The sequence below is a fragment of the Vigna angularis genome, chromosome 10 (genome assembly GCF_016808095.1).
Source record: "Vigna angularis cultivar LongXiaoDou No.4 chromosome 10, ASM1680809v1, whole genome shotgun sequence".
Taxonomy (NCBI): Eukaryota; Viridiplantae; Streptophyta; class Magnoliopsida; order Fabales; family Fabaceae; genus Vigna; species Vigna angularis.
In genome coordinates this window covers 27,328,695-27,355,128 of record NC_068979.1, presented here as the reverse complement: position 1 = coordinate 27,355,128, position 26,434 = coordinate 27,328,695, and the positions used below count along the sequence as shown (strand labels likewise).

The 26,434-nt window shown below is 36.5% G+C and overlaps 2 protein-coding genes across 3 annotated transcripts in view; one reads left to right on the top strand and one right to left on the bottom strand.

Annotated features, from left to right (window-relative positions):
• Positions 1 to 1,019: 1,019 nt before the first annotated feature.
• The window catches only part of LOC108335639 (mediator of RNA polymerase II transcription subunit 23), a 37,799-nt gene continuing 12,384 nt past the window's right edge, over positions 1,020 to 26,434 (bottom strand). For both annotated transcript variants that reach the window (XM_052869165.1, XM_017571692.2), the window contains exons 7-21: positions 22,088 to 22,295; positions 20,795 to 21,075; positions 17,987 to 18,070; positions 17,372 to 17,466; positions 15,833 to 15,995; positions 15,475 to 15,720; positions 11,710 to 11,880; positions 11,402 to 11,515; positions 11,190 to 11,315; positions 6,692 to 6,840; positions 4,575 to 4,815; positions 3,698 to 4,472; positions 2,505 to 2,686; positions 1,509 to 1,612; positions 1,020 to 1,426 (exon numbers count right to left, since the gene is read on the bottom strand). In XM_052869165.1, the coding sequence (XP_052725125.1) occupies positions 1,225 to 1,426; positions 1,509 to 1,612; positions 2,505 to 2,686; positions 3,698 to 4,472; positions 4,575 to 4,815; positions 6,692 to 6,840; positions 11,190 to 11,315; positions 11,402 to 11,515; positions 11,710 to 11,880; positions 15,475 to 15,720; positions 15,833 to 15,995; positions 17,372 to 17,466; positions 17,987 to 18,070; positions 20,795 to 21,075; positions 22,088 to 22,295 (3,141 nt within the window). In that variant the 3' untranslated portion in view covers positions 1,020 to 1,224. The remainder of the gene's footprint in view (positions 1,427 to 1,508; positions 1,613 to 2,504; positions 2,687 to 3,697; positions 4,473 to 4,574; positions 4,816 to 6,691; positions 6,841 to 11,189; positions 11,316 to 11,401; positions 11,516 to 11,709; positions 11,881 to 15,474; positions 15,721 to 15,832; positions 15,996 to 17,371; positions 17,467 to 17,986; positions 18,071 to 20,794; positions 21,076 to 22,087; positions 22,296 to 26,434) is intronic.
• LOC128194212 (uncharacterized) lies at positions 22,505 to 26,318 on the top strand. The gene is made up of 2 exons (XM_052869166.1): positions 22,505 to 24,664; positions 24,976 to 26,318. The coding sequence occupies exons 1-2, from the start codon at positions 24,205 to 24,207 to the stop codon at positions 25,011 to 25,013; spliced, it is 498 nt and encodes a 165-aa protein (XP_052725126.1). The 5' UTR covers positions 22,505 to 24,204; the 3' UTR covers positions 25,014 to 26,318.

The window sequence follows — 26,434 nt, the reverse complement described above, 5'->3', positions numbered from 1 at the left end:
TCCCTTCACACCCAAGGAAATGTTGTGGCTCCTCCCACCTCGACGTCGTCCTCCGCCTCCCGCTCCAGACGTTGCCACTATCCTTTTACCGCGCCGCCCCATTTTGCATTGCTGACAAATGCGCCTCCAATCGAACCTCCATTTCTGAGAATACCTTGATTCTCAAGAGCTGCATGGGGAGGGGGGGGTTTATATATCTAAATTCAGATCTAGTTGTTGTAGACCACATTGCATAACACAGGTGTGATGGTGATAGATCTGGTGCGGTAACAAAAACTCGGTTACAGTAGAAGGATAAAGAGGTGAATGGAGATCCAGAAGAGCGACCAGATCTACGAACTGGGTTCTTTGCCACCATTTCTACTGATGTTCGCAGGACACGTGTGGCCCATTGAGCATAAGTGGAATCAACACTTGTCTAGGTTTAAAGTTGGAAGAGAAGGTTTCGAATTTTTCTAGGTTTGGATTTAGAAGGGGAAGCTGAAAGAAAAGGTTCCCAAATTGGGAAGTGAATCAAAGACAAGATTCTGCTACCCCATCTTCCTGGGACAGATTCAGTGAATGTCATGTAAGCGGGGGCGAACAGAGGCAGAGGCAAAACGGTAGTGGATGGTGGCTGTAGTGTGATGAAAGCGGAGCGAACAATGTCGTATTTGGAAGGGTGAGTAACAGACAATATAATTTTTGACAATTTAAAAATGATAATATCCAACTCAACCTTTGACAACTTAACATGTCACCGCATACAATATAAAAATAATATAAAAATTACACATTATCACTGCATTATGCCAGATAATCAATCTCTTAACTCCGTTTATTTCTATTTAACGGAAGAGACGATTTTGACGCAAAATTTAATAAGTGAGAATCAATTTTAATCACTTTTAAAACAAGAGACTGAATTGACATTATTCAACAAATCTGAGGACAAAAGAGTATTAAACCCCAAATTTATTTGCCATCTCCCAAATAGTCTTTGCATGTGACACTTCTCTATTGAGCCAAACGATTATATTACAGTTGCTAATATGAACGTGGGATAGATTATATTACTGTTTAACAACTCTACTATTTTTTCTGATAAAGTTTTGGGAGAAATGAAATTAATAGTATATACATCGTTTTATATACAACTCTTAATTCATACAATTTCTAAATCATGCTGTGTATTTGTCATCAGCTAGAGCCAGAATCTTCAAAGTATATATAATACAGTAGCATCTAGGTCGGATTCTGAACTAACTTAGGATGAGATGCCGCATATACAGAGGAATTCACATTAGGGTTTAGGTGTGAAAGCAGATGTTGAATGTCTGGACGTAAACTCTCTGATGCCCTTCCAATGAGGGCCAAAACATCTGGTCGTGGTTTGCTGCTAGCCTGCACAGGCCCTCCCTGTCCCTCATAGTGGACGACATGATGCCTGAAAATCAAGTGGTAAAGTGGAAGATCAGGATTTCAGAACTAGTAATAAGGTCATTTTATAAAAATTCAGTAACACTTACAGGAAGTCAATGATATCTGCTATGTCTGACGCATCAACAGCAATCGTTGTCTGTGAATTTTTTCCAAATACATCCACTAATATACTTAGTAATGATGAGAGAGTCTGTCATTTTCAAGTGAGAGGAAAACCATCAATACCCCAATTTTAGTGACCACCAGTATCAAAGATCCGATATACCATAAAAAATATGGGCAAAAAACCATGAGATATGAGTATATGATAAAATCCTAAAAGTATATCTATAACGAAGCTGTTATGGTTTAAATAATTTTGGTCAAGAAAGTATGCTCTCAGAAAAATAAATCAGCAAGGGCTAAACTGTGACATTGGTTGAGCTTCAGCACCTCTAGTCATTGATATGTGAGTAGACAAATTCTGACTATATCCTACTGCAACAATTTCAATGCCTCAAATAGAAAAAGTTTGTTACTTATATAATTTGGTTGCTCACTATTCATAAATTGTTCAGGAACTAGAAACTTACCGAAAATTTGGGACAATATTTCCCCACCTTGAAACACAAATTGGAAAGATCTTAATTCTGGAAGACTACAATGTCAAGAAACTATAAGACAGAAGTCAACTCACAGGGATGACAGTTATTTATCATGAGATCGAGACCTTGTAACTATCAGTGAAAACTCTTTGAATCTAATTTTATAATTTTCGGACAGAAGTTTCTGATCTCACAAAGTGATAATAATATCAGCGGATACCAGAAGAGATATGGAGCATAGGCTAGCAATTATCCATGGCAGATGTTTGTTTATAGTATCTGTGACTCGAAATAAAGAACCCTCCCTGAGCCGGAAAATAAAAAACCCTGCCTGACCATGGAGAATTAGGATTCTACAATACTAGGGTGAGAGTTCTTTTGTTAAAGGATTTCATTAATACAGAGCAATATCTTGAATAAAATTTCATTTCTCTTCATAAGTAATCTAGTTCTATCAGAATATTTTCTCAAGATAGTGGAATTGTTGATTTCCTGTACCTTGTTGAAAAGTGCATGAGCATTGGCAAGTTTTGGAAGGAGTGGCCCCATTATACGGAATGCTATTCTCAACAGGGCGACTGAAGTTACAGGCCGAAGCTGCTTGATAATGACATTGGTCCCTTCAAGCCATTCTTGAGGGAGGTTACTGAAGAAAGAATGAAGCAAGGCCACCACATTCCCTGTGATTACACAAAAGGTCAGAGTCCTTATAAGGCACAAACAATAACAAGAAATAGATTGAAATTCACCTAATTAAATGAAAGCAGTAAACTATATACCACTGAGCTTTATTCAAAGAAAAAATGTCAGCAAGACACCCTCTTAAACACATATTTTACTAAATTTGATGGGAAATCCTGAAATTGAGTGGGCTCGGTTCCCCATCAGGTCTCATGATCTCACAATTCCCTACGGATCTTGGTAAGGGTGTGTTAGAAAGTATATTGTTAGCTAGCACTCGTCATAAAGGTAATTTACACTTTAAATTCTACAGAAATCCTAGATGATAGGGTGGGGTACCAAAACCTAGTAATTGTTCAAATAGTTATTTATTATTTGTTGTACAGCTCTTAAAAAGCTACCATTCTTAAGTACCCTTGCTAAAGGGCTAAGAGTCACAAGGCTATGTCCTCACTTTTCATACACACACACACACACTTTTGTGTATATTGATATATACATATAATACATCACCCGCGAAAATACTAAATGATTTTTGGTCATCCTTTAATTCCAAATATAATCATCTACAAACAAAAGATTAAAGAAATCTGTTCGGAAACAATATAGAAAATTTTTAAACCTATTTCAGTCCATATTCTAGAACAAAAGATTAAAGTAATCTCACGCCAATGAAATAAATTTCTGAGAAATATCTTCTAGAACTTCTACCCAGTTGCTTGGTCACACTTCATACATAAATTATTTTACCCTGATTTGAGTAAAACAATATCTTCATACATAACATTTTGAGTCGCATAAACTTCAACATGCAAAACTATAGCTTACCCTTGCTGCATAAAGCAAATCCATTTTGTTGGATACAAATCATCAATATTTCAGATAAGAAAAATTCTCACACAAGTCACACTTTTTAATATTAAAGACAGATTGATGATATAGAACTAAAAATATAATGCAAAATTTAAGCAAGCAGCTTAGTAGAATAAAACCCTTCCGCCAAACCATACCAATTGCTGTAGAGGTATTGTCCTGTGCAGCCCATGTTGGATCTAACAATGCATAGCCAACTGCAGAATCTATTTCCCCAAGCGACCTTGTCCCATCCTTAAGCCACCAGTTCTCTTTTATAATACGTGTCGTTTCCAAGTAAAGTTGTGAATGAAAATCAGAGGGAAGCTGAGCCAGTAGAAGGCCACAAGCTTGAATTAACAAACAAGATAGTTGTTGACATGTATAACCACTTCGAGAAGCAAAGTTAGAGGTATTTATTCCAGAAACTGAAGGAGTTGATCGGCTTGCACCTAAGGAATCTGTGCTTCCACCTGAAGGTGATGTTGGCAACACTGAACCCTGCCCTACACTATTTGAACCACCATGAAGAGCATTGCTGGACTGGATCAAGGTTGGTTGTATATTAACAACAATTTGAACAAGTGATTGTACTATCTGAGAGGCAGATACCGGAAGGGAAAGTATTTCAATAACAGCAGTCTCAAGAACCAACTGAGTGTATGTCCCCGGATCTTGAATTTGGTAAAATGCCTTTTGGCCCTCTGAAGCATTTGCTGGCCCAGACTGGGATACTGCAGCAGGCTTGTTTTGTGTAGGACGCAGTGTATTGTTTGATGCATCTCCCATTGATCCAGATTTTGAATTGTTATGTAATGGAGGAATAACATTATTCACTATTCCCAGTAACAGAGTTGTAAAATAATCTAGAGGAGGGCACATGACTGGATTTGTCGAACTTATTTGTTGAGGGAATGACTCTGAAAAGGGAATCTGAAAGAAATACAGACTCAATGATTGTTGCAGAAAAAGACTATTTTCAAGTAAAACAATTTCAAGACAAGAAGGCTAGCAAGAGAAAATAATGTTTGTTACCTTACTGACATCAAGTACATTGAGGATTCGAACAATAAGCTTTCCAGGAAGATGACCGTAGAAGTATGCAAGTATATCCCGAACAAATGTAAATCTTAGAGGGTAATAAGCAAGCAAATGGGTATACATGGCCAATACTCTTTCTGCTGTATCCATTGCATCATTTTCGATAAGTCTATAAATAATTAAGGGGATGACCGGAAGTAAACGTGCTGCAATATCATCAAAAAAAACAGGATACCTGGAAAGTTCGTTGCCGACAGCATCAGTTCATATATAAAAGTACCTCTATAGTTATTAGGAAAACTATCTCTAGAATCGACACATTCATTTAAGATGTTTTTCATTTCCCATTTTAAGAGTATGACTGTTACAAATAGAGGAGTTCAGAATTTAATAATCATGATAGTAATTAATAAAATATTTCTTCTCTCTCTCTTCCTTTCCCACGTTTTCTTATCAACAAGAATTTTGGGAATGTTTTTGTAAGTTACTATTCAAATTTTGGCACAGCTTGTTTTCACAACACTCTTGGTATTTTTAAGCTATGTGGCTAGTTGAACCCCATTAAATCCTGTGATTTTTAATTCTTCTTATTTCACTTTGCACACCTGTTGTGTGTCTTGTACATTCAATACAGTTATGCAAAAGAATAAACACAATGTCAGCTAGAGTAATGGTTTGGGTGTAGTGGAATTTGAGTATAGAATGTTAGTGAATACTCCTCATTAGCTTTATTGATTAGTGTGAAATTTATGCTTCAGTGGTCGGTCTGTGACTATTTTACTGTCAGTTGAACTGTTTAATTGTTCCATTAAAGAATTTGAACATTGGGTTCTACCATTGTTTATGGGGATGGAAAATAGGTTTGAGTGACGTTTGAATGGTGGAATTAATAACACTACATAGTTAAGCATCAATTTTTATCCATTGTTCATGTTGTTTTGTAGGAACGAATTCAGTGGTTGTAGTGAGATGGGATCTGTAATCAAGCCAGCTTAACCACAACCCCATCTTAGAAGCTCAAGTGGAATTATTAAACTCATCCATCTTCTCAATAATAACTATGGTTATAACAGTGGGAGAATTCGTTATGGAAGTTAATGTGACATTGGAAGACATTTTCTTCTTGAAATTTGGAAAAAAGAATAATAATAAAATAACCTAAGCAGAGCAGGAAAAAAGTTGTGTGAGGATGTGTGAATGGACGGTTTCCATCAACGTTTGAATAGATCAGCACCTGTGCACACCAAAGAAAATGGTGGTCACAGTAAATTTCATTAGAACATTTGCCGGAGGCAGTGACGGATTAATAAACACAAACCTGGAACAAAGGTTTGCCAAATAAAAATCTTCCAGACACAATGAGTCTATTGGACCAACACGGTTTTGTAAAGGGTTCTAGATACCACATTAAACTGAAGGAAAAAGAGAGATATTTAGTTGAAACCGTGTTTTTAAGATAACATTGAAGCTTTATTTATATTGAGAAAAAAGGAACAAATACAATAAATAGAGAAAACTTGATATCTTCTAATAATAAAGAGATGATATGGGCATAAATAAAAACATTCCTAATAATACATATATAATAGATATTCTTGATTATATAGGATACTTTCCTTATTTATATAATAATTATATCACCTTTTATTTTTATTTCTCTAGTAACTTCAAGAATTAGAGGTTGTCTTGTAGTATGACTTTGAACTTTTGTGCTCTTATTTTCAAATAAGTTTTTTACTTTATTTATATAAATTCTGGAGTACAAGATACAAGCTCAAAGAACTGAATAAAAGAAAAAAACTCTACTAGAGATTTATATTCATCCATCCATTATTACCATCATCAATCTCTTATATCTATTTTTTTCAATCTTATTTAATGTTTCAGTTGAGAAACATTTATAGGTCTCCAATGATTTATTTACGTAATTTGCTTGTAATTCTTAGAAATATATGAACATTATAAGCTCCTTTTTGGTACCGTATATAACTCAAATTTATTGGTTTGAAAGATCCATTTTCAATAATGTTCCTCTCAACCACGATGAATAAAATAAGGCATGCTGTCTAAGCAAAAATGACATGGTTTCTCATTGATGGAAAAGAATTTACCGATCCTTCCATGCAAGGTGATTTCCAAGAGCCTTTTGTAGCTCAACTCGCTTGAATATTCCTGAGTAAAGCCAATGTTCGGGGAACCCACGAGTCATACAAAAGAGCTTTACTCTTTGCTGAAGCTCTTGCCTATCAAGTAGACTAATCTGCAATTATTGCCATAACACAATTAATCTTAATATAAGAAAAACACTGAAGCTCAATTTCCCCTACTTTATAATTCTAATAGATCATTTGCGATCATATACTCCAATTATTGATGATTTTTTTAATGATCGGGTTTCTTTCTATAATGTGCTGTTGAGATACTGTTTATCGCAACATTAGTTTTCATCCCTTTGAAGGAAAATCGGTACGCAACTCAATGATTTGTCAATAGAATATGATATTGCTGAAAAGTTAAAGCACACCAGAAGAAAACTAAATTGCATATTGTATAGTTTGACCTATGCATGAAACCCAAAATGTGAAATCTGACAGTGGAATCTCATTAATCCAGTAGAAGGAAAAGAATTTTGAGAACTGATTTTGAAATAATTCTTTTAGATTACCTAAATTTAGAGGTGACAAAAAATCAGTGAGTAGTTTTCTCAGCTGATTCATTTCATATAAATACAAATACAAGTGTACAAAACAAGGAATAGCTATATATAACCTATTACACTCAATCCTTAGGGATAGATATACATCCACCCAAAAAGAAGCTGTCTGAAAGTTGAACTATAGAATAATAATCACAATTTCAACAAGATTTACGTTTAGTATAATATTTGTCTTTTTGTTTGTATAATATTTGTCTCATTTAAGGCTTCCTTCAAAGAGATTATTAGACCTATTAATGTGGCTCAATCCACACGACTTGTCCCTAACCAACATGGGTTGGGACCAAAAAAGCCCATAGGACCAAAAACCCCATATAAGAGAAAGTCCACATGGTCAAAATGCCAACAAAAGCCCCATGGACTAGGGCCAACCCATGGGCCATTATATAAAGTTAAAAGCTTATCTAAATTGAAAATGAAAAAAAAAATTACTTAAAAAAAATCTTTATTCACATGAAAAACATTTAATCAATCCAAATCCAAATTTAGTATGAGAAAAATCAAGTTAGGCTGAGTCCAATTTTAGGGAAGACAAATCAGGATGAGATCACTCATGTCGGGCCGAGTTAGGTCAAGCCTATGCCAAGTTGGGTTAGGTAGAGACCGAGTTTGTTCGAGTCAAGTCAAGATGGATGGGGTTGGGTTGGGCCCAAGTCAAGTAGGTTAGTTGGGTTTTGCAAGGTCTGGTGAGGTCTAGGTCAAGCCTAGGTTGATAGGGTATACATAATGCCAAGTCGAATCAAGCCCATGTCTGGCCAGTTTAAGTCAAGCCCACATTAGGCCAAGTCAAGTTGGACAACTATCAAGCCGAGTCAAGTCAAGCACCATCGAGCACAATCGAGTTAGGCACACCTCAAGCCAAGATCAATTGAGTGCACCTCGGGTTGATTCGAGTCAAGCGCACCTCAAACAGAGTCAAGTACGACCCAGATTGGGCCAAGTAAAGTGGGCTAATATCAAGCCAAGTCAAGTTGTACCCATGTTGGGCTTACTCAAGTTAGGTCCATGCAAGACCAAGTCAAGTCAAGCCGAGTTGGGCCAAGTCTAGTCGGGCCCACCTCAAGCATAGTCAAACAAGCCCACCACAAGTGTAGTCAAGTCACACCCATATCAGTCAAGTAGAGTCGAGTTAGGTCCATGTCAGGCAAAGTAGAGTCAAGCCCATGTTGAGTCGAATGAGTCATAACCACATTAGGCCAAGTCATGTCTTATCCACATCGAGTAGAGTATAACCAGTCCCACGTGAAACCAAGTAGAATCGTGGTCACAATGGGTTGAGTGGAGTTAGACAATGTCAAGCTAAGTCGAATCAGACTCATGTCAGGCCAAGTTTAGATCAAACCGTATTTATTAAGGCTTAGACCAGGTTGGCCAAAGACAGACCTGTGTCCGACAATGTCAGGTCAAGCTAAACCCAAGTTGGGGGGGTTGGACCTATCTTTTCAATTAAGTAGTAAATAGTAAAAATCAATCAAGGCAAATTTAAATTTAATTTAACAAATTTAGGATCAATTTGCAATTTAGAATACTTTAGAAATTCATGCAAATCTTATTGTGGCCAAACTTACATTGGCCTTGACCCTAAGGATTATGGAGGGTCGGTCATCAATAGGAAATCAACCTCAGGATATTGGATATTCTTGGGTGGAAATTTGGTGACTTGGAGAAGTAAGAAGCAAAATGTTGTTGAATGGTCTAGTGCAAGGCTGAACTCCAAGCTATGGCACAAGGGATGTGTGAATTATTGAGGATGAGAATTATTCTCAATGATCTCAAGGTGGCATGTGAAGAACCTATGATCCTTTATTGTGATAATAAGTCCGCTATTAGCATTGCTCACAATCCAGTTCAGCATGATAGGACCAAACACGTAGAGATATACCAACACTTCATTAATGAGAAATTGGATAGTGGTTTGTCATTGATAGGAAATCCACCTTAGGATATTGCATGTTCTTGGGTGGAAATTTGGTGACTTGGAGAAGAAGCAAAATGTTGTTGCAAAGTCTAGTGCAAGGATGAATTCCCAGCTATAGCACAATGGGTGTGTGAATTATTGTGGATGAGAACTATTCTAAATGATCTCAAGGTGGAATGTGAAGAACCTATGATCCTATATTGTAATAATAAGTCAATTATTTGCATTGCTCACAATCTAGTTCGGCATTATAGGACAAAACACATAAAGATAGATAGACACTTTATTAATGAGAAATTGGATAGTGGCCTTATCACTACTTCCCACCTCTCATTTGGACTTTAGTTAGTAGATTTGTTTACAAAAGGTCTTCCTATTGAGCTATTTAGTGATCTCACATGCAAGCTGGGAATGATTGATATCCATTCACCAATTTGAGGGAGAGTGTTGTTAGTTGGATATTAAATACACTATTGAAAATTGTAGGTACGATATTAAATTAGTGGAAGTTGTTAGAAGATTCTATAGATCTCTTGTAATTATTACTTTAGAGTTTGAGTTCTCTATATATAGAAGTGGATGTACCATTTTGAATCAATCGAATAAAAACCTTCTTTCTTTCATATTAATTCTTTTTAATATATATATATAAACAAGATTGGGAAACTAATTTTGGAAATATAATAACAACACTTAATGTGATGAGATCCCTATGATTCACGGATAAAATCAAGTCCCTACCATTCTTCATATAATTATATCCCTATGATCCAAAGATATTTTCATTATATACTTTAATTATAATTTGTTAAATGTGGAATAATGAAATATGATTGCTGACAATAACTAATCATGTAGAAAATGATTGTCATTTTTTTCATGATAAGACACTACGGAAAGAAATGAGAACTAAATTTATTAGCTCAAATGAGCACCTTGTAGATGTCTTCACCAAGACTTGAGGGGGAATCAAATTCAGAAATGAGAACTAAGTTTATTAGCTCAAACGATCACCTTGTAGATGTCTTGACAAGACCTCGAGAGAGGTTAATTATCTAAGAAAGTGAACTTTAAACATATTCCAACCCTCTAAATGACTCGTAAGGTGAAATTTGGACCCTCTAATGTATTATAGTTTGGTTTTTTCTCTAGTCAATATAAGATCTACAACACACTCCTGCATGCCGAAGACTCAACATCTCAAGCTTAGAATTAGACATTTGCAGGTAGATACAATAGGTCCAACAAACCTCGTTAAAATATAATTTGATAACATATGAGAAAGTGAACTTTAAACTGAACTCAATCATACAAAACCAATGTGAAAGATAAAGTTTACACCCACTTATACACTATAATTTGATTTTATCTTTATTCGATATGGGAATTCTAACAAATTCATATGTTCTAAACTTAGTACATACGACCAATATGTTATATCTTACACAAGAGTGCAAGATTTATGTATGATATAATAATGTTTTATTGAAAGTACAAAAGTTGCTTTTCATCTTTTATATCGATTGTAGCCTTCTGCCATAGGTGCACGCCCTGTTGTTTTGGACTTCAATAGGTGTACATTAGTTTCAGCCTTTTTTTACATATACACACAAAAATAAAGCTGAGTGTTTGGTTAATACACTCAAGATTGTTACCCATATATATTCAAGCATCTCAACTGAATCATAATTTAATTATAAACACTTAAACATTGCTACTATGTCAGATTTGTGTGAATAAAAATTCGAAAACAATGAAACAAATTGAAGGAATTACATCTTGAGGAGAATTGAATAGACTATTTGGTAACAGAATAAAAATACACAATATAACTATCACCAAATTTAATCTGTTCTTGTATTTTCTTTTTCATTCTATCATTAATTAATTTTGGAAAGAAGGGCCAACGGGGATTCAATATGTTCATGAGAAATATAAAAATATACAATCAAAGAGTTTGAACGTATATACATACCACAATACGCAAAGCATGTGGATCATCATCACGGTCAATAAGTGCCAGAAGCAAGATATCCAAAGGAAGTAATTCATTAGTCCAAACAAAAAAGGCAAGGCTTGCACAAGCTTTTAACATCAGGTCCTGTAAAGAGCAAGCATATGAAAAAGGAGATGTACAGCCACCAACCAACAGAAGTAATCGAATAAAGCCACATTATAGCAATTAACCTGTAAGGAGTGTCCTTGTTGAAGCTCTATCTGCATATGATGAAGCAGAACGTCCACCATTGTGTAAATATTAGATGTCACCTCTTCAGGAGAGAACTCCCGCAGGACACGTCCCTAGATAAATATAGAAAACATTAAATCAACTAGCAAGAACTTTAGAAATATAATCGAAAGAGCTATGCAAGAAAGAATATAAAGTTAAATTGGAATACGCAGAAAAATTTCTATATATGAATATGTTTCATAGTAAATTTAAAAAGGTAATGGTAAAATGGGAAGCATCAAGAAGGCAGTTAAAAGATTGATACCAGGTTTCCACTGTTAATATTTTCTGCATGGCCATGCATTAATATCAATGCACCAGTACATAGATATTGTCGATGCTGAGGGAAACTATGACTGATATAGGTCAAAACATAACTAGGATCAGTTGATGGTGAAAGAAGCTGGTTGCACTGGTTTATTACAGTGGTTTCAGCCTGCACAAGTATTAAAAGTTAATTTTACACATCAAAGAATACAATCAGCACATAAATCCAATGAATTTCTAACAAAATATATTACAAGATGTTTTACACCAACCAAGAGTTAACTTTACATCACTGCTACAGTTTCACTTCAAAAGTATCTGTGTACAGAAACAAGTGGAACAAAATTGCAGGCTCTGGCATTCTTAATTTGGTAATTTTTTAACAATTATGTTGGCAAAAAATGGTGTATGACAGGGATAAACAATGCTACAAGGTAAGGTTATGAAGAGTTTTTTTTTTACCCTCTTACAAAATCCACGTAGGCTTCAATTGTGACACAGCACATGGCCATCTTAGCTCATTCAGAAATTCAGTTTAATTAAAAGGAGAGTCAAAGAAAGGAGAGGACTTCCTTATAATTACAGGATTAAACCAATGGTTGACCAGTAGCACTTATCCTCTTACCTTAGTTTTAGATGTATAAACTATAGACTACTTACTTTATAACCAGATTGTTCATGGAACAAGGGCACTAGTCTACAACTCAATCGTTTAATCATGGTCAATATATAGGAGATGGAAAACTGTCTTAGTTATGGACTCTGGTTTGCCTCCATTACGGCCTGTCAGAAAATTTGTTTCTGATATTATTCATACGGAAGAAATAGACGAAAAATAGAATACAAAGACTTAATCTAATTTATGATGGATATAACCTATCCCTAAAATTCAGGATCAATGATCTTGTACAATAAATATAAAATATAATGTCAGCCTATTAATATCATCCAAATTATCCTCTTAGTTATGGAATGTAATTAAATCTCCTAATTATGTAGTTAAAACTGTACAAGAAAACATTAAGTGGAGCAAAAATGAAGGGATTCTAACACAGCTTCTAGCACCTTCATTGTGTTCAGGATTAGCTTTACATCACTTAGAGATTTGTCCTAGATGGTGCTTCTTGTAGATCTTACACCTAAAGGTGTCAAACAGGATGGTGCATCTCTAGTTGATGGACCAAGTAGAAAAAGTGTGACTAGTGAGGCCAACCCATATCCGAAATTGACTACAATTTATAGGCCTAGCCTGACCCTATGGCAAACCAATCACTAATGATATGGTCAAATTTAAGTACATAAATGGGAGACAATTCTCACCTTACAAACTAACTTTGTAGAGTTGGGTTTAACTCGCACACAACTCTACAATAGTATTAGAGTCTATCTTAAGAATTATTGTTGAGTTAATTCAGTCATCCGCTCTTCGGCCATTGAGACCACCCTACAAATATCAATCCTCAATGTGAACTGCAGTGTTGAATATGTGACATTGACTAATGATATGACCAAACTAAAGTAGATAATAGGGAGAAAATACTATCTTACAATTCAATATTGAAAGATTGAGTTAAGTCATAACCAAAATTATATAACTTCTCCATCCAAAATAACATTGTGTAACAATAACTCTTAGAATGTGAATTTTAAGTTTAACTTAACCTTACAAAACAAACTTGTAAGAAAAGGTTTGTACAATTTATATATTATAATTTAGTCATATCTCTTATAGCTAAAGAAAAAATGTAGCACTATTGAAGCCAAAAAACATCTGTATAATTAATGGAAAACGCTGCAATATTTAAAACTTGAAAAAGTAACTACCCACTAACAATTTGATCCTAATTTTAATCCACCACTGCAAAGCATAATAAACAAAATAACTAATTCCTAAAAACCAGGAACAGACTTTGACTCAATCAAATTAACAGTAAGACACTCCTAAAGCATTTTCTTAACACTCCTCCTTGCTTTAGGAGTTGCAAACTCCAAGTCTTGACCTTAAAAATTCAAACTTGCAAGTAGGCAATGGTTTAGTAAGAAGATATGCAACTTGATCTTCATCTTCTGTTTTGAAGTAGATAAGAATCACATCTCCATATTTTTGTACTTCCCTTAGGAAGAATAGCTTGATGTTAAAGTTTTTAGTCTTTCCATGAAACACGGGATTATGAGCGATAACAATTGCAGCTTGGTTGTCAACAAGAATCTTTGTGCTTTCCTTCTTTCCAGGCCAAGATCGAGTAAAAAATTTCTCAGCCATAAGGCTTGATTCACAATAGCGGTTACAACAACAAACTCTACTTCGGTCGTGGATTGGGCAGACTCAACTATCTCATCGTCACCAAACCCGACATCACTTCTACCGTTAGTGTGGTAAGCCAATTTCTAAATGCTCCTTGTGATGGCCATTGGGATGCTGTGACACATATTCTTTGATACACAAAAAATGCTCTAGGACGAGGATTATTGTATCAAGACAAAGGCAGTACTAAGATCACTTATTTCTCTAATGCGGATTGGGCAGGATCACCATTAGAAAGAAGATCCACTTCTAGGTACTATGTTCTTATCGGAGGAAACCTTTATCTCATGGAGAAGCAAGAAGAAAAATATAGTTGCCAAATCTAGTGCAAAAGCAGAATATCATGCTATGACAGCAGCCACTTGTGAGAGTATGTGGCTTAGGCAACTACTACTACAACTAAAAATAGGGAACATCCATGAAACAAAGTTTATTTGTGACAATCAAGTTGCACTTCACAATGCATCAAATCTAGTCTTCCATGAAAGAACCAAACATATTGAAAATTGATTGTCATTTTGTCGACTCTAGCAATCAGTTGACTGACATATTCACCAAGTCCCTTAGAGACTCTCAGAGTGAGTACATTTGTAACAAGCTTGGTGCATATGACAGATATGCTCCAGCTTGGAGGGGAGTGTTAGAATGTAATCAACTATTATAAATTTGTAGGAAATTAACCATTACATGATCTAGGAAATTAGGATGATTGATTCCTAATTATTAGGTGTTTTTATTATAATTGATTCTATAAAATAGTAATATATGTTGGGTGGTATGCACTAGCACAATACATTCAGAACATATACAATTCTATAAAATTAATGCTAATAAGTAAACAGCTCGTATAGAAGTTTCCAGTACAACTACTTACTACCTGTATTCAGTACCTACTCTAACAATACTAAATGGAACACAAAGTAGTAGTCTCTCGACTGTTAGTCTATGTGCTAACAACGGTCTCTCACCCATTTATATTAAAAAAGCATTGTGCTAAAGTAGCAATCTCTCGGTTCCTACCATGTCATAAGCTTTTATGCTAAGTCATCAGTTTGTCCAAACTTAACTCACCCATAATTGGACAATTCTTAGGTTCTTCACCTTGAAGGCTTGAGCCTAGGTGGCTGTGGTCTGTCCCCTTAGGGCAAGAAATCTAATATATTTTTGTTCCAAAAATTGGGCTCGAGGTCCACTTAGGGGAATAAACCCCTAATATTATTCCTTCTTATTGTGGAGACCCATTATCTACCCCATATAATAATTGTTTCTAGGCCTATAAAGGTAACTCCTCACTAACACTAAGGGGGGACATTGAGTGTTTCTAGCTTAAGCATTTTTCAGTTTTTTCTAGAACAAAAGGAAACAATTCTGCAAGATGAAACCAAAATTTGGGTCCATCATGTCTTTCTCATCTACAAAACATGCAATAGATATGGCAACATAATTTGAATAACAAACCTGCTGCCATGTTTGTATAGCAAGGCTTCTTTTATCAGTTCGACCACTCAATGCTTCACGAAGAACAGAAGGGAAGTGATGTAGTGTTTTCTCTGACCACGTATGATTGCTAGTTGCCATGATTTGTTCCAACATATTTTGTAGGTAAAGGAGGTGTTCAGCATCAGCAATTCCACGAGTTTTAATTAGGATAGCAAGAGTTATGACAGTCACTCGATTCAAAGTTTCAGTGAAGTCTGTCGGGCCCTGCAAATAGTCCAGGAAATAAAACAAGTCTTGTTTAGCTTCGAGTGACTACTAGTACTTGACAAAAGAATAAAGAATACAGTTTTCAGCTTTGAGACAAAAAAGCAAGTACCTTTCCTTCCCTTTTAACCAAGAAAAAGTCACGCAACGAGAAAATAAGATTCAGGCACAGGTTTTCAGCTAATCTGAATACTCGATGATCTCCTCGTTTTCCTTTTATAGCCGAAATTATCTTTGTAACATCATACATTAGGGCTTTGCTTTTTCCCTGGTATCTACAAATGGAAATTTTATATTTATTTTAGGATATAGCTACAGTGAAAACTTAGGTGGCAATAGTTACTGCAGATGGCTATTGTTTATTATGTTATGTTGTATTATGTTGAAATTCTGATTTGAGTCAGATGAAAATCTGATCAGATATTTGCAATTATGATCCATTTTATTTTATGGCATATCATATATCATGTTTATAGGAACAAAATCCCTATATAAATGCTTGTATTTATTGAAATGACCCTACGTAAATCAAAGGCCGTGATGTAGTTCAAACACATGGTTCTTAGCACCTGTTTCCCCTCATTGAACAGTAGTTAGTTATACTATTACCAGCTATGGTTCTGCTATCTGCTCTGGTCTGCGATGCTGCTCACTAACCTCTATATAAATGCAACTCTACCCCAGACTACACTTAGAATACAGCTTACACCTTTTTCTCAATTTTGTCTTCTCTCCAAGATTGTGTCTTCTCTCCAAGATTGTCAAACTCGAGAGTTTACGTAAGCTCGTGAGAGATTCGTAGACTCGAATCATAAACTCATAAGAGTTTACTTCATATAAAAATATTTTAAAATATAAATAAATAACATAATAATTTAATATTTATAATGTTATAAATATTTCTTTTTACAGTATTATAATTATTAGTTTATCATATTATATATTTTTAAATATTTTTCTCTAATACTATTATTCTTTCATCATAATTTTTATTGATTATAGTTTATACTTCACATAAATAAAAGTTGTTGAACTTAAATGTTGGCCAAAAAGTTCAGCATAGTAAAGGGGCCCAATGGTCCAAAACAATAAGAGGTAATTAAAACTGAAAAAGTTAAAACCCTAACAATTCTACCTACGAGTTAAATCATTTTAGGGGTGTGAGAACGTAAACTCGTTTGACTCGTGATTTTGATAACCATGCTTCCCTCGAATTCTCCCAACCATGATTTTCTCACACTATGAAACATAATTTTAATGTCTGGTTCAATTAAAAATAAAAGATATCTGCACATCTATGTTGATTTCTGGAAACTAGAGATAAATTTTGGGGCAAAAGCCTAGATGGGACCATAAAGCATTATTTAATTCTAGCATGAGTTTAAAACATGAACATGTTAGAAACGAAAAAAAAATGTCTATACAGTTAAAATAAAAATTTTACAGAAGAAAATAAATTCTGTGACTTAAATGAGAAAATAGTCTACACATTTGTCAGTCTAAAACAATTTTGCACTTACCGAATTACAACAACCAGAACCTTCTATCGTGTGCTAACTTTCATAACAATTACCTTAAAAATTATACCAACAGCGACTTCTGGTTGGTTTTACACTGACAGAACATGGTATTAAACTCTAGATATAATCACCTGTAAAGTGGAAGTAGTCGGTAGTTCAATATCTCAAGCACTAAAAGTGTTACCCCAGGTTTGCTCAACAAAGAAGGATTTCTTTGAACCAGATGCTGTAATAAATCACATTTTTTAGAGATAATCATTGTATCAGTTAGCGAGAACAAAAAAGGTTAAATAAATAAAGAATACAAATGAGCAGCAAAAATGACTAAAATATGAAGCCTGGAAAAGGATAAGAATTAGGGAACGCTAGATTCTATATGAACAAGTAAACGTGACAAACACAAATCTATATTGCACTATTTTAGACATTTAGTTCTCATTCTTGTTTTTCACCAAAGTAATTTAACATTACAGATTCACAGTAACAAGCTAGATCACCTACTTTATTTGTCCATATGACTTCTTTTCAAGATAAAGATAAAAAAAAAGCAGCCCGATGACTTCCAGAAAATAAAGTTCTGCCACAGGCATAACTCATTTAACATTCAATTTCCCATTTCAACAAATGATAAAGTAGAATTACTTCCGTCTAACATTTAATAAATTCAAAAAATAACACATTTTTATGTACAAAAAACCAAATAATAAAGAAAAAAAATGTTATCATCAAAGGGGGAAGAATATTACATTGAAATGCGAACGGAAGAGTGAATGAGGTGCTAAGAGCAGCAATCTGGTATAAGTTTCAACCATTGCAATGCTGGGTATAACCTGCAGTATCAAGTAAAAATATCAGACTATAGTTATCCTAATAGGATATAATGTGTATGATAGGAGGAAACAAATTAAAAATTAGTTGTTAGTTGGGTTGTTAGGTTGAGTGAGACTTCCTTTATATAGTGGGGGTTCTTTGTAGGCAGGGGATGTCTTTGGATGTTTTAGAGAATTGTTGACAGGATCATTGGCATCCTGTGTGAAGGGAACATTGTCCCTTGGAGGCATTCTTGCTGCTCTTGGTGCCTAGAATCAATAATACAGGATCTTTTCAGTGAGTTTGGGTGTTTTGCAGTGGTATTCTTGGATTCTTCTAAAAGAGGAACTAAAAGAGGATCATCAAGAACTTAAGGAGATGTTCAGAGATTGTATGAAAAACTCCAAGATTTTAGACAAGAATTCGGAGGGCAGTCAAGGGTCGGTGGATGGGGAAAGAAGGGGAAGGAAGGACGAGGTTGAGGACGTGATGGAAGAAAGAGTAAATACTTTGGAGAAAGGGGCCAACAAATAAGGAAGAGCCATGACAGAAAAAAAAGACATTGTGCAAGAAATAAGAGAAATCGTCCAAGAAAAGAAAGACATACTACAAGAACCCATAAATCATGGAAGGGGCTCAAAAGGAAGTGAGAAATCTGTCATGAAAGGCAATAAATTCTCTGCAGAAGGAGAGTACTTGGCTAATGATGAAGAGAAGAGGGAAGATAGATCTACACAGAGTAGTAAACCAGATAAGGAGGGAGCAGAATTGTTGAGGCCTGGGGTTAAAATAGTGGGGTCAGGGAGCAACCCAGTTGAGGCCCTGGTGTCCAGGGGTGCATCCACTATAGCAGTTACAAATCCATATCCTGAATTTCCTGATATTATAACACCTGTAGATCTTGCTTCTATCAATGGCTACAAAGGAATTTCTGGTTTTCTTGCAGAGTTGTTTTTAACTAGCCATCTTGAATTACTCACAATGGAGGAAAGTAAAGATGGTAGGAAAGAAACTTCAGTAATGGAAGCAGTGCAAACAGTTTTAAAGCATATTGCGACACTTGTGCTTTATGGGGACGGCCAAGTAATTATGGAAGATCTAGAAGTAGAAATGAGAAAACAAGAGTTCTCGCAAAGATATGCTATAGAAATTGAGTCGTGCAAGAAGTCACTGGTTTTCCAAGTCTTTTGGTTTTAAGCAGTTCTTATCATTAATGGAACAGAAGGAGTCATATCAACCACCTCCCAAGCATCCAGACCTGAATTGGCGGACAGTAGCCAGTGGGTTCCCTTCTTATGATTACATGTTGATGAAGATGAGCCATCGGATCAAGCTTCACCGTTCCAACCTTGAAGACAAGATTGTTCTGTAGCGGTGTGTAATGATAGGATATAATGTGTATGATAGGAGGAAACAAATTAAAAATTAGTTGTTAGTTGGGTTGTTAGGTTGAGTGAGACTTCCTTTATATAATGAGGGGGTCAGGGGGTCTTTGTAGGCAGGGGATGCTTTTGGATGTTTTAGAGAATTGTTGACAGGATCATTGGCATCCTGTGTGAAGGGAACATTGTCCCTTGGAGGCATTCTTGCTATTCTTGGTGCCTAGAATCAATAATACAGGATCTTTTCAGTGAGTTGGCTGTTCTGTAATGGTGTTCTTGGATTCCTCTATCTAGCAACCTATCATATCCTCTGACCTATAAGAGATGCACTAGCATTATTCATCACCATCTTGGAAGAAGAAATCCTTACTGAAAAAAATAATAACTAGGCGTTTCTCAATGGTCATACAGATTGTACTATTAAAAACCACTTTCTCCTTTTCTTTTTTGCTTAGCAGAAGTTCGCAGTAGGAGCATTGATAAATTACACAGGGATGGTTTGCTCCTAGTGGATATAATTTTCCTAAACACTCTCTTTATGCAGATGACATCATGATTTATTGTATAGAGGTAATATCAGCAATTTGAAGAATCTTATGGCTGTATTGCAAAGATATCGAGAGGCAAGTGGCCAAAAGAATAAATCAAAATCAAAATTCTATTCTGGTCCTACCCCTGCTGCTGCACGAGGTAGAATTATTGATCTGTTAGGTTTCTCTTCAAGTACATTCTATTGTTATATCTTGGTGTGCCTATTTTCAAAGGAAAACCAAAAAAAAAAATCATTTCATGCCTATTGCTGATAGAATGGAAAGATTATTTGCTTTCTTTCATGGATGGAGTTATGTTTGTGAAATAAGAGGTACAAGTGATAATATTGCATTTGTTATTAATAATATTTGAGTATGCTACAAGTGATTGATGTTATCTAGAGTGTTAACTTAGTTGGGATTCCGAATAGCATGGTTGTTAGGATATAAGGTATTTGGATATAATGGGAAAGGGGATTAGGATAGAAGGCAGAGGAATTGTATAAATAGATTGATTGGATAGTTAGAAGGCAGTTTTTAAGTACATTGTTTGTTGACAGGCTTTAGACCTGTGAAGAGGGTTATGCCTCTGCATCTTGTAAACACACACTTCTTTCTGTTAATAATACACAATTCATCATATATCTCTCTGTTTTCTTGGTGTGAGAGACTGTGAGGGAGTTCTTGGTTGGGTTTCTTGTTCGGAAACCTATCAATGGTGGTGCTGATGCATACTTATATAATAAGAAAAGGTATGGAGCAAAACAATCATATTGGTAAAGGAATCTTACTTAACATGACAGAGAGAGAGAGAGAGAGAGAGTTTAATAACCTGCCCAGAAAATAGAGAATCTTCCATTTGATAAGACAACTTCACGCACAAGTTTATTGAAAATCCAGCTAACAATGACATGGGCAGTGGGCTCACTTCTCGTGTAGCCATTAATCTCTCAGCAGGCTGCATATTTGTTCCTGGCAGTAAGTCAGCAACTCCGGCAGAATTTAACCAATTCATTACTGTTTCACAAGCAGGTTGTGCCATTGTGTAGGTCACAACCCAAAACATCCCTATCGAGCGTTCATCCATATTCATATAATCCATCATTCTGTCCCCTAAAATTCAAGTGTATGTTATAATAATGCAACCAAAAAAACACTGCAATGATCATTTAACTAAAACAGAACAATATCTCAGAAAACTGTCAAATATTATAAAATGTATAGAACTATTGGAAATAGGAGCATTTAATTATTATGGACTACACTGCAATTAGTTATAACCGGGTAAGGACCTAATAAATAGAACCTCACTTGTAGTTGATGGTTTTACTCTTTTTGCGGGTAGTTTTGTTTACACTGGTGTTTTTTATTGTTGTAACTGTTGTAAAATAATAAAACTGCTTCCAGCTACTGTCTTTGTAACAGTGTAGGTGTTTGTGCGTTAGGACTTTTGTTTGTTGATTCCTTACATCTTTAAAATAGAACCGATTTATAATCCTTATCAGTGTTATTATTTTAAATAGATCACTCTGGAATAGCATATTCTTGGATCAATTTCTGGCATTGTGTTTGCCAGAGTTGGGCGCACCATTCCGCCCTTTCAACGACCAACAACTACGGTGGTAGCAGCAGTGGCCAGACAGAGGTGGCGGTGGCTACAGAAAAAGAGCTCCCAAGATGAGGAGTTCTGATACCAACTTCAAAAGAGAATGAATTTTATTATTATCATTCATGTTACATTCTCCTTACACCTATTTGTAACAATCTAATCTTCCAAAAAAAAAATAAGGAAACATTATACTGAAAAAATAAACTAAGATTCTAAAAATATTTTCCCTAATTAGGAAGATTCTATATGTATTTTCTCTAATTAGGAAGATTTTCCTCTAAATACAACAATTTGTAATACATATTAATATACATATTTGTAGTCTTTCCATGTCCATAAGAGGGCACATAAAATTTTATAAAAAAGATGAAAACTTCACGTTTTTTTTCAAAACCATACACTTGAGCAAGTTAAATTATGATATTTCAAAATAATCTTCCAAATAAACAGTAAAAAATTAGTGATTTGACAATGTAATAAGATAAACTAGGGTGAAATAATCGTGTTCTGGTGTACCTTTGCTCGCTTGTCTCCACCATTCATCTATTTGCTTTCCTTTTTGAAGCTGTTCATTGTTCAGATATTCCCTGGTTGATGAGTTAAGCGACCAAATACGTAAATTTTGACAGCTGCTCACAAAATCAAGCAAGATACTTTGAGAATTATTAGGATCCGAACTTTTGTCTTCTCTATGGAATGATAAAATCTTTCTGGTTGTCTCCACCTACCATGCAGTGCCATATTACACATCAGTTACAGTATTCCTAGCACAACATAATATAAAACTTCCATGCACACCAACACAAGTATTATTGTTGCTAAACTCTATAAAGATAAAGAGAAGCACTGAGCTTAAACAGTTTGTTTCTGTGATTGCACGAATGGTTCATTTATATTCAAGAAAGAAATTAATTCAATTGTAGGAGATTTGAATTCTCTTATAACAAAGATATGATCTTGACATCTTTTATTACAAATATATGATCCCTGTTAGAATGAAATCAGTTGTTACAAATTTATATAGATCTTGACATCTTCCACAACTGTCTTTGCCACCCGCCATGGTCATCGTCAACTATAAAAGTTTTGTCTTTCAACACTTGTGTCTGAGTACCTTAGTACTACTCTCCTAATTTCAGTTCTCTGTCGTGCCTCTTTCGCTACTGTCCATTATTTGTTGCCTCTATTCACCGTCAACCACAGTGTGACCCTTTCCTTTGTTATCAAGCATCCTTTTCCTCCGGTGACCACCGCGATCAAGATCGACTTCCTCTGGCAACCATTGCACTTTATTCACCGCTCCAACCCAGCTGACCGTGCTCCAACCCGACCGATCGTGCTCCAACCTGGCCAACCGTGCTCCAATCGACCGACCGTGCTCCAACCTGGCAGACTGTGCTTTAACTCAGCAGACTGTGCTTTAACTTGGCAGACTATGCTTCAACCTGTCTACCTCATACCCCGGCAGTGCTTTTTATCCCATTTTTTGTACTTTTTTCCATGGCTTCAGCTACTGTTCCTATTGATTTTGTCAACTCTAATAATCAATTAGCTTACATGCTCACCAAGTCCCTTATAGGCCCTCGGATTGAGTACTGTTAGATGTTAAGATGTGTGTTTCTGTTATTTGGGCTTAGTCTATTCTGTATTAAGGGCATTGGCCCATATCTTACAATATAAATAAACTACCCTATGTGTATGCTAAACACACAAGGGATATTTTCTCCCAATCTTCTCTATTTCTCATATGGTATCTAGAGCACAGGAATAGTTCCAGTCAACTCCACGATCTCCGGCACCCATCACTGCCGCTGTTATCGACGCCGCCATCGCCGCCGCCGCCGGAGTTCCAGAATCGACCAGCGGCCACACCATCGGAATCGTATCGGCCGGGCGACCACCGTGGTACGAAGATCGCGGCGAACGAACCACCCACGCGCCTCCACGCGCCGCCGCAAGAGTCGTCGCTGCCGCCGCGCGTGCCGGCGCGTCGCCGAAGCTTTCTGCCGCCGATCAGCACCGCCGTGATCGCCTCCTCGCCCTCTTTCTGGATCTGTGGTCGTTGCGTCAATCGGAGCACTTTGAATTTTTAGGGTTTCTCCCTCTCTATGGCGTCTTCCTCGTCTACAAACACCTCTATTGGTGGCTCATCTTCTGATCCCTCAATATATACCAATTATGTGAATGTACACTTGTCCATTGACAAGTTAGATGGCACAAATTATGCAACATGGGCATCCGACATCAAACTTTGGTTGAAGAGTCAGGGGTACTTAGATCATCTTACTCAAAATGTGACTACTGCTCCCATAGATGACACTTCCCGCTGGATGAAAATTGATGCTCAGTTATGCATTGTTATAAAGTCCATCATTCACTCCTCACTGAAACAAATGTTTCGATCCTATGAAACATGTTCAGAAGTATGGGCACAAGCGAAGTTGTTATATACAAATGACACTCAGCGTCTTTATGGTGTTTGTCAGGACCTATTAATTGTTATTGGTCCGCGCAATCCTGGTCCCATGGCAGAATATTTGGGTAAAATTCATGCCCTTCTTCATGACTTTAATGATATATTACCTCCTGCTTCCGCTCCTGCTGAAGAATTGGAATAACGATCAAAGTTCTTCATGTTGTTGGCATTATACGGACTCTCTGATGATGTTTCTCATGTCCGTGATCAGATTTTGGGTTCTCCTGTCATACCCAACTTTACTTCTACTTGTTTTGCTCTTTTGCGTATACCGAGCAAACCCGTCACTGAGACATCTCCTCATACTGATGATTCCTCTGTTATGGCTGCTCAACGTGATGATCGAAGTCGGTCTCGCAAGCCAAGTAAAGGACGTCCAAAATGTGACCATTGTGGCAAGTTAGGCCACAAGATTGATAGATGTTATGCTCTCCATGGACGTCCTCCTCGACCTGTAGCAATGGCAAATTCTGATCCACCTCCCCGATCACCGTCTGCAGACCATCCTACTTCATCTAATACCGTAGACAAACCTGCAATCTTTAACGAATTTCTCAGATGGTATGAGGATCATCAGCACTCTGGTTCCACTACATCTGCATCTGTTGCACGTACAGGTACACCTTTTGTTGGTCTAACTCACTCCCTCGGACCTTGGGTCCTTGACTCAGGCGCCACCGATCATATCACTGGTAACAAGTCCTTGTTTTCTTCCTTGTCATGTCCGGATAATTTACCCTCGGTAACAATGGCTGATGGGTCTAGAGTCTCATCTCATGGTATTGGTACTGATAATATTTTTCCATCCATATCCATAAATCATGTACTTTATGTCCATGGGTCTCCCTTCAACTTATTGTCCATTAGTCGTTTAACTCGTACTCTTAATTGTGTTATTTCATTTACTAAAGATTTTGTTTGGTTGCAGGACCGGAGTTCGAAACACATGATTGGCACAGGATGTGAGTCTCATGGCCTTTATCATCTCCGCCCTTCTCCACATGTTGGCGTAGTCATGGAGTCACCATCCCTTCTTCATGCTCAGTTCGGTCATCCTAGTCTTGCCAAACTACAACAACTTGTCCCGAGGTTGTCCACATTATCAAGTTTGTCGTGTGCGTCTTGTTAGTTAGGAAAGCATACTCGTAGTTCCTTTCCTCGTAGTGTCTCACAACGGGCGTCGTCCCCCTTTTCATTGGTTCATTCTGACATTTAGGGACCTAGTCGTGTTAAGTCTATTTTAGGTTTTCAGTATTTTGTTACCTTTATTGATGACTATTCCAGATGTACTTGGTTGTTTTTAATGAAGAATCGTTCGGAGTTGTTTTCTATTTTCCAATCTTTTTTCAATGAAATAAAAACACAATTTGGGGTTTCTATTCGAAATTTACGTAGTGATAATGGCCGTGAATACCTTTCTCAACCGTTTAAACAGTTTATGGCTTCTCATGGCATTCTTCACCAAACCTCATGTGCTTATACCCCTCAACAAAATGGGGTGGCTGAGCGCAAGAATAGACACCTTATTAAAACAACTCGTACACTTCTGATTCATGGTCAAGTACCCTCACGTTTTTGGGGTGATGCAGTTCTCACAGCATGTTATCTTATCAACCGCATGCCATCTTCCGTCCTAGATAACAAAATCCCTCATTCTATCTTATTTCCTCAAGACCCTCTGCATCCATTACCTCTTCGAGTTTTTGGGTCTACATGTTTTGTTCATGATTTTAGTCCTGGTCTTGATAAGTTATCTCCTAGGTCTCACAAATGTGTCTTCTTAGGATTTCCACTGTCACAAAAGGGCTATAAGTTTTTTTCCCTTCCCTCAATCGTCATTTTATCTCTGCTGATGTCACTTTTGATGAGTCTTCTTTTTACTTTTCACATCTATCTTCTAGTTCTGTACCTCTCCCTGTTACTGTTGATATCCCTCTTATCTGTGATCCTCCTGGTGATGCTCCACCCCTTTTGTCTTCTCCTTCTTTAGACTCTCATTCACCACAGGATCATCCTTCACCTCCACCCCTTCAGGTTTATAGTCGCCGTAATTGTCTCCCTCATGACTCACTTCCGGTGCCGCCTCATGTGTCTCCTCCGGCTCCAGTAACTGAGTCTGACTTGCCTATTGCCCTCCGTAAAGGTATACGCTCTACCCGTAACCCTTCCCCCCATTATACTGTTCTTAATTACCACAGATTATCTCCATCTTTTTATACTTGTCTCTCATCCATTTCTTCTGTGTCAATTCCCAAATCTGTGGGTGATGCCTTAACTCATCCTGGTTGGCGTCAAGCTATGATGGATGAATTAAGTGCTTTAAGGAAAGTGGAACTTGGGAGCTTGTCCAATTACCATCTGGAAAGTCTGTTGTTGGTTGCAGGTGG

Bases quoted from the DNA above. Each gene is read 5' to 3' on its own strand.
- LOC128194212 (XM_052869166.1), top strand. From the start codon at position 24,205: ATGTTGTTGGCATTATACGGACTCTCTGATGATGTTTCTCATGTCCGT. The intron at 24,665-24,975 runs GTACACCTTTTG...GTTTGGTTGCAG, and splicing joins TGCATCTGTTGCACGTACAG to GACCGGAGTTCGAAACACAT.